Here is an 8,038-nt window from a genome sequence, read left to right on the forward strand (position 1 = left end):
AAGATCCTTAAAAGTGTTATTTGAGAAAGTTACTAATATTTTTCATAACTGAAAGATGTAATTTCATATGACAAGAAAGAATATAGTAACTTTTATAGTTACGAATGAATAACTCGTATGTACGAGGCGAAGGTCTAGAAGAATGTATGTAAAAAATTTGGCTTGAAGTCTGAATAGACCAAGAAATTATTGTTTGTATCAAATGAGAATTGTGGACCAGAAGTCCATAGATCTTGAATACTCTAATCGAAAGAGTTTATTATAATATTCTCAATTTCAAAAGAGATTTATTTGATTGGAATGCATATCTTGAAGATATTGCTTTCAGGGGAAAAAATATGAAAATGTGTGTGGTTGTACTCTTTTTCCTTATCATGGTTTTTATCCTATTAGTTTTTTCCATGACAAAGTTTTAACGAGGCAATAAAGAACACACAAATGATAGACACCCGAAAGAATTACTGTAATTTCAAAGTTGAACGTCTATCACAGATCTAAAGTCTTTGAAGTCAAGAAAATCAAAGAAAATGATCAAATCATATCAAGACTCATGCACTGCAGAAGAATCGCGATGTTCGTCCTACAAGTTCGTTCAAGTGACAATTTCTCTGACTTATTCACCAAGGCGCTAACCACTGTTCCTATCAAGAAGTTAATTCATCTTATCAAACTAAGCCATCTCAAAGATCTTGACGTATGTACACATGAGGGGAAGTCATTACGCGTTGCACTCTTTTTTTTTCTTAACCATGGTTTTTCTCACTGGGTTTTCCTGAAAAATTTTTTAACGAGGCAGCATCTACGGCGTTTTGAAAAGTAATTTAGTATAATGGACATCAAACGGAAATGTTATGAATATTATGGTGATGTCCATATGGAAAGTCATAAACATACTTGTTCATTCCAAACTATTGTAATCATATATAAAAAAACTCATTATACAATGAATAAGACACATCAGTTCATCTCTTCTCTTCTTTACTTATAACAAGTTCCAAATATAACCTTAACTCTTTATCTCTTTTTTCGGTTTATACACAACATTTTGGTTTGTGCTCAACACTGCTTTTGCTGTCCTTGTGCAGTTCTTCAAAGACTCATCTACAGTACAAGGAGTTTTGCGAGATGGTGGCATGAGATGTATAAGTAGGTGGAGTGCTATTAGAAACATGTGCAAGTTCCATGACATTTTCATCCAAAAAGGGAGGATTACTTGGCAATGGCAATACTTCCTTTTTGTTCTTTAGCATCTGCAACACCTTTGACATTGATGGTCTTAGCGAAGCTATCTCTTGAGTGCACAAGAGCCCTATCTGAACAACCCTCACTATCTCCTTCTTGATGGTGATACTGTCGTTATGATTCTTCCAGTTCAGGTTTGGATCAAATATTTCCTCCAAGTCCCCTGACTGAAAATGTTTCCATGCCTTTTTATAGCCAAAACAAAACACACCAATTAGTATGAGATAGTAAAATTTGACTTACTATTTTAATTCATGAAAGTTGCTTTTGTGGTCAAAACTTACTTCTGTGACCAAGTATTCTGACATTTCACTTTTGGTGATCTGCTTCCCAGTTACAATCTCTAATACAAGAACTCCGAAGCTGTATACATCTACCTTCTCTGTTAGCTGACCATGTACCACGTACTCTGGAGCCATATAACCCCTGCAGATTCACAAGTATTGGATCATAACAAACATTTAATTTTCTGAAGTAACAAAATCAATATCTTACAAAGTCCCTGCAATGGCAGTACTGATGTGGCTCTTGTCCTCCTGGAACGATCTTGCCAGACCAAAGTCAGCTATTTTAGCTTGGAACTTCGAGTCTAGAAGGATGTTGCTTGCTTTGATGTCTCTGTGGATAATTCTCACAGTCGACTGCTCGTGCAAATACACCAGTCCCTCTGCTGTTCCAACAATGATCACGAATCTTCTCTGCCAGTCTAGTGTTTTGCCTCTCTTCACATCTGTAAAATTCTTAATGATCATCTCCTTTTAGGAACCAATGAAATGAGACTCATAGAATAGTATTTGGTGTTTACCAAAGATGAATCGATCTAGGCTCTTGTTCTGAATATGCTCATAGACAAGGATACTCTCTGGTCCTGAACAGCTGCAGCCAAGGAGCCTGACGAGGTTCTTGTGTTCAACAGTGCTGATAATGTTGACTTCATTGTAGAAATCTCCTGCTCTGTGCGTGTTATTGAAGAACAACCGTTTCACAGCAATATCTCTTCCATCTGGAAGAACCCCCTATAAACCAAGAGAGATGCCACTAGGTTAGGCCGGTTCTTAGCAAAAGCTTGTGAAGCATTAGCTATGACCTCTAAAATTTTAAGAAACGTTTACATATATATATATATATATATATAGACCTCCAAATTCGTTAAAAAAAAAAAAAAAAAAAAATATATATATATATATACACTCTTACTAAATTGTTTATATCCCTAAAAATCTCAGGACCGGTCATAACTCACAATTTCTTCATGAGAAGCCACTAGAAACGTATTCATACCTTGAAGACAGCTCCAAACCCGCCTTGTCCAAGCATGTTTGCGCTGTCAAATGAACCAGTGGCCTTCTCCAGAGTTGTGTATTTGAAGTTCAAGCTACTGTTAGTCAAAATTTTCGCCATTTTTTCAACATCATTTGATCCTGAAATTGAACCAAAAGTCTAGGTAAGAATATTATCTTCTACAATAGATTCATCAGAAACAAAACAATGTACACTGACCTCTTCTCTTCTTCTCTATGGTCCGGTGTTTGCTGATATTAACACCTACAGCTATTCCAACAATGAACAGAAACACAGAGCTAAGCACTGAGACAACAATCACAACTACAGAGCCTGCAAAAGTCAACTGATTAGTTATGATCAAGCTAAAATCAGATTCTTCTATAAAAGAGATCTATCCTTTTCGTGTCTGTCACCTCTTGATCTTCGGTTTCTTGGTATCTTGTTCAAGAAATCATGATCAGAGTACCTAAGGAAACACCCCGTGTGAATCGCTCGCCCTACTGACCACGGCAAGCACTTGCTAACCACAGAAGCAGAAGCATCCTCCAAACACTGTTTACAAGACTCAGCACTCAAACTTCTCCAGCAGTTCGCCAACACAAACGCGTTCGCAGACGCACCGCGAGCGTACCCTCCGTTCCCAGGAGCCGCAGCGACCGCGTTTCTCACCACCAGTCTCACCGCTTCTCCAAAACTCTTCTCCTCTCTCCTCATCCTCGTCGTGGTCCCGCCGCACACGACGTCGTCTTCTGGTCCTTTGAACTCGTTGAAGAAACTATAGTTCTCAGCTCTCATGAAACACCCGTCGAGGAAGACACGACCACCGTTCTGAGGGTAACACTGTGGAAGGTTGGCGCGTGCTTCCGAGTAACAGAGGAAACAGTCGTTTAAAGACAGATCTCCGTAACACTGGGCGAGACCGTAGTTAGAAGATGGTCCTGAACCCGTGGAAGCGACTCCGAAACCGTTGGTCTGAACCTGTTGGAGGACTTTGTCCCACGTGGCGACGAAGTTGGAAATGTAAACGGTTTCGTTGCGCTCGAGCTGTGGTGAGCATGTGATTCTTACGGCTCGAGTTCTTGCGTCTCCGGTGGTTGGACGGAGTAACGCTAGAAACAACGTCAGGAGGCATGGAAGATAGAGATGTGTTGATTTTTTCTTCATTTGTTGTTCTTTTGATTGGATACATGGAGACAGAATATATATGTTGAAATTTAAAGTGTTGAATTTTTCAACAGCTTGACTTTGATTAAAGAGGTATGTAAATCAGTCAACTGAAGCAAACAAAAAAAATTGAATAAGAAAGGAAAATGATAGGCTGAGGTACCTAGACCGATTAATCCGGGGTTTTTAGAGTAGTGTTCTTAGCGGAAGTTAAAAAATTGTTTCTTAACTTTTAATTAAAAAAGTTAAGAACCGGTTATTAAAGTTCTTATAATTTAAGTTAAGAAACTGTTTCTTAGCTTTTAACTAAAAAAATTAAGAACCGGTTATTAAAGTCCTTATTTAAAAACCGGTTCTTAGTTTTTTTAGTTAAAAGTTAAGAAACAGTTTCTTAACTTCCGCTAAGAACTTCATCCTAAGAACCCCGGATTAATCATGTTCTTAGACTGACGTAAAAAAGTTTGAATCTGTTATATGATGAGAGACTTTTCTCACTATTTATAGTGTTATACATCATCAAAATAAAAACCAATATTAATGACTCAATTTTTTATTGGTATATATTTTTTTTAATATTTAGTTTCATTCAAACAAGCTACCTATCTATGCTTAATTTTCTAGCAAACTATCTTCACTGTCACCCATCCACAAAAACGTATCAATTCGACCGTTGCAGACATGCAAATGACTTTGAAAGTTGTACATTCTCTATTTACTCAAGAAGCTTGCATATTGTATGTATTTATTATTATGTCCAGATCTAAATTAGTTTAAATATGTGTCGTAACAAAATTTACAAGTTAAGGAAATCATTCTCTCCTTCTCTCTCTTAGATATCTAAATCTCAATTTCTATCTCTCATGTTCTTTATTGTCGGGAAACTAAACTCCTATTACATCTCATATTCTTTCAGGTAAATGACAACAAGAAAAGGAGTCACGCGCCGCCGACGAACCTGAAATCATTTTAAAAATCACCTAGAGAGAGAGAAGTGAAAAGAGAGGATTTGTGTTTAATTCCGATATTATTAATAACTCAACTGATAATTCACACAAATTTTTATTACTATTTTTATCAAATACAATAGATTGACTAAAATATATAAAACCAAAATATAAAATAAAACTTGATGAGTTTCAATTTATAGTTTTATTATTACATAGAATCATTAAAAATATTTTTTCACATAAGGAATACAATAAAAATTGTATAATTTTTGATTCACTATAACGACCAAAATATTTAAACTTTAAAACTATTTTTATGAGTGATGATAAAACTATAATTGGTTTTAATTAAAAATTATATATTATAAAGTTCTCATTTTGCATAAAGTTTATAAAAATCCTTTAAGAATAGATGAATACACGACTGTAAAATTCTTATAGGAATCACTATAAGAAAACTACCTATTTAAACCGTAAAACTATGCATTAATTATGAATGTTGAAAGTTACAGTTTGTGTTAATGTGTAAAAACTTATATATTATTTTAAATACAAATTAAATATAGGATTATAATTATAGTGAGGCTTTTAAGTAAGCCCAAAACGTGAAAGTGCGATGAAATAGTTTATGGTATTAAAGGGAAGCTGCAAAGGGAATTAGGTGTTTCAACCCCAAAAACCTATACTTCGCCCTTGGTCGTTCGTCTCCTTCACCGAAACGAAACATGAGGTACGTTGTCGATTCTTCCGTCTCTTAGTTCCCTTCCGTGTTTGTATTGTAGTTTAGTTGATCGTCTCCTCTTGTTTGCGTTTAGTATGACGAAACCTGGTGGAGAGAAGATTGCTGCTGCTCCTCCTTGTTACGGCAGCGAACCTTTGGTTGAGGAAAGGACGTTCTTTCCACCCATTGGACGTAGCACCAAGGTCCGGACGATCTATGCTTCTAATTTTTGCTCTTTCACGACGAACAAAGAGTACGATGATGGATTCCCTGGAATTCTCTATCAGACCGGGTAAGAAGAAATAATTTGCTTTGTTATATTCTTTTCTTTTTTTTTTTACTATTTGAGAGAGTCTCTGATTGTGTGCAGCGGTCTTGGGTGGGTTAACCCGAATAAGTCTGTTCACGCCAGATCTCATCATATGGAGAATAGAAAGAAGATCTCTGTTGGTCGAAACATTGGGTACGTTTTCTTCTGTGTTTAGTGCTTAGTTGATCGCCACCTGTCTCTGTCTCATTAGTAGATTTTTATTTGACAGAACCACTAGAGTTCTGAGATCTGGTTGCAAGATTAACTTCCTTAGGAGGAGGAGGCAGAGATTAGCCGCACTCGAGATGAATAGAAAGAAGCTTGCTCCTGCTCCCAACAAACCGGTTAAGATTTCATTAAAAGCCCTTTGTAACCAAGTTTAGTTTCTGTCAAAATGCTTGAATCATCTTTTGCTTGCAGGACACGTTTTTGATTGCTCCTGGAGTCAGCGTCCTAGAATGGAAAGGTAGTAAGACTAGAAGAAAACAAAAAAATTTGCTTTGATTATATCTTTTTTTATCTGATGAGTCTCTGTTTTTATTTATTTATTGTGCAGCTGCTGTGATGAGCATATCATGAACGGAGACAAGATTGCTCCTCCTTGTGTCCCCATCGAACGTCGTTTTAAGTTCACTGAGGTTAAAAGCCTTTGTTTTTCTTTAGAAATATCATTAACGCCTTTTGTAACCAATTCAGTCTTTGTTTGTTTGCAGTGCCATGAGGCCTCGCTTTTTCCTGGACGTACCATCAAGATCCGGACGATGTCCGATACTCAAAACATGGGGTATGTTTCCTGTTCCGTCTCTTTATGTTTAGTACTCACTTGCGTTTGTCTCCTTCTTCCTTCTGTCTCTGTAGATGTTTGGTGCGTGATTTGTTTGTAGATGAGTGAATGTTTGACAAAAAAAATTCTCTTTTTCTATCGGTTGGTGCAATAACACAAGTGTTATGAAATCTGTTGGCAACCTCAACGACCTTACATCTCCTCCCCCCTCGTGGAATACTCTATCAGACAAGGTAAGACTTTCTATTTTTTATATATATATATATATGTTTTGGACATACGATTCATTGTTTTTTGTTTTTAAGTTGTATCGAGGCAAAGACATAATCGGAGGGTTTGGACGAGGAGCAGAAGAAAATACTCTTTCGTGCGACAGCTTATTCGCATTATTGTTTATTTATATCAGCTAAATATTTTCTAATTGTATTTTTAATCGCACATTCACTTTACTTTTTAAACTGCAATTGTTTTTTTGTTTTGTCTTTCTTAAAATTTTCCCATCCTCACATTAAGACAACAATGTGTTAGATAAACATTAAAAAAGTGTTAGAAAACATATTTATATTTGGATATTGCTAACATCTGCATTTAAAACACATTGATCAGCACGAGTAATGGAAATTGTTCATCTTCTGCATCACAAATTCATACCATAATTGTAAGGGAAGTTTACTAAAATAACACAAATTAATTGTGTTATTACTAAAATGACTCATATTTTTTGAAAATCATTAGAATTTTTTTCTGGTCGAAATTATCTTTGTCTATAGTTATAACCAAAGTACCCTTAACATTTGATTGACGGCAGATATGTTTTCAAAAAAATATATATGTCGAATAATAAGTCTGTTTATAAAATATGTATAGAAAAAAAATCTACCGTTAAAGTGGCGTCAGACTTTCTTAGAAACGTCAGATTTGTTTTCACGGCAGATTTAATTGTCCGATTTGAATAGAAAACAGATTTTTAAGAATATATCTGTCGAATGACGTAGCAGATTTATCATAAATGGTAGATTTTTGTGTTCAACTTATTTTCTTATGTACAGATTTATTTTCTTATGTTTGACTTATTTTCTTACGGCATAGTTATATATCCGACTTAAAATTGTTGGTATACTTTTTGTTTAAGTGGTGGTAGACTTTTTTTTTTATGTCGTGGCAGATTTATTGAGGGAAATCTGGGTTTATATAAACCAAACTTAATTTAATGTTTAGTTTCGACCGATTTACATTAATTTCAAAACTGGTTTATTTTTAGATTGATTAAGATCAGAATTAGATAAGGTTTTGGTAATTTTCGTCATCTTTTTCATCCATCTTTTATTCATTACTAGGGTCGGTCCAGACTACGCCCGGATTTCTTATCTAAATATTAATTATAATCATATGTTTATGTTATTTTGATATATAAATATTATATAAATATAATTAAGTAGCTAGATAATTATAAAAATATTTTTAATTATTTATTGTTTTCTATCTTATGAATTTCAATTAACCCAATTTCTTACAATAAAATTTTCCGTTGATTTATTTATTGAATGAAACTTGTGTAGCTTAAAATCATGCATGCATTTAAGCTG

General features: G+C 35.0%; 2 protein-coding genes across 4 annotated transcripts; one reads left to right on the forward strand and one right to left on the reverse strand.

Annotated features, from left to right (window-relative positions):
• Positions 1-897: 897 nt before the first annotated feature.
• On the reverse strand, positions 898-3,758 carry LOC106402976 (cysteine-rich receptor-like protein kinase 2). The gene is made up of 7 exons (XM_013843798.3): positions 2,940-3,758; positions 2,743-2,856; positions 2,524-2,663; positions 2,048-2,258; positions 1,738-1,972; positions 1,527-1,668; positions 898-1,427 (listed from the first exon to the last, which is right to left on the reverse strand). Exons 1-7 carry the CDS (start codon positions 3,688-3,690, stop codon positions 1,098-1,100), a joined length of 1,923 nt encoding a protein of 640 aa, XP_013699252.2. The 5' UTR covers positions 3,691-3,758; the 3' UTR covers positions 898-1,097.
• Positions 3,759-5,236: 1,478 nt separating this feature from the next.
• On the forward strand, positions 5,237-6,969 carry LOC106404983. Of its 3 annotated transcripts, none has more exons than XM_022695430.2 (9): positions 5,237-5,367; positions 5,453-5,650; positions 5,729-5,821; positions 5,898-6,012; positions 6,089-6,134; positions 6,225-6,306; positions 6,382-6,452; positions 6,553-6,685; positions 6,758-6,969. In XM_022695430.2, the coding sequence occupies exons 1-6, from the start codon at positions 5,363-5,365 to the stop codon at positions 6,245-6,247; spliced, it is 480 nt and encodes a 159-aa protein (XP_022551151.2). In that variant the 5' UTR covers positions 5,237-5,362; the 3' UTR covers positions 6,248-6,306; positions 6,382-6,452; positions 6,553-6,685; positions 6,758-6,969. The 3 variants fall into 3 exon arrangements, with proteins under 3 accessions (XP_022551151.2, XP_013701066.2, XP_013701063.2); XM_013845612.3 differs by having other exon boundaries at positions 6,613-6,685; XM_013845609.3 differs by having other exon boundaries at positions 6,382-6,685.
• Positions 6,970-8,038: the final 1,069 nt, after the last annotated feature.

Source organism: Brassica napus, chromosome C2 (assembly GCF_020379485.1).
Source record: "Brassica napus cultivar Da-Ae chromosome C2, Da-Ae, whole genome shotgun sequence".
NCBI lineage: Eukaryota > Viridiplantae > Streptophyta > Magnoliopsida > Brassicales > Brassicaceae > Brassica > Brassica napus.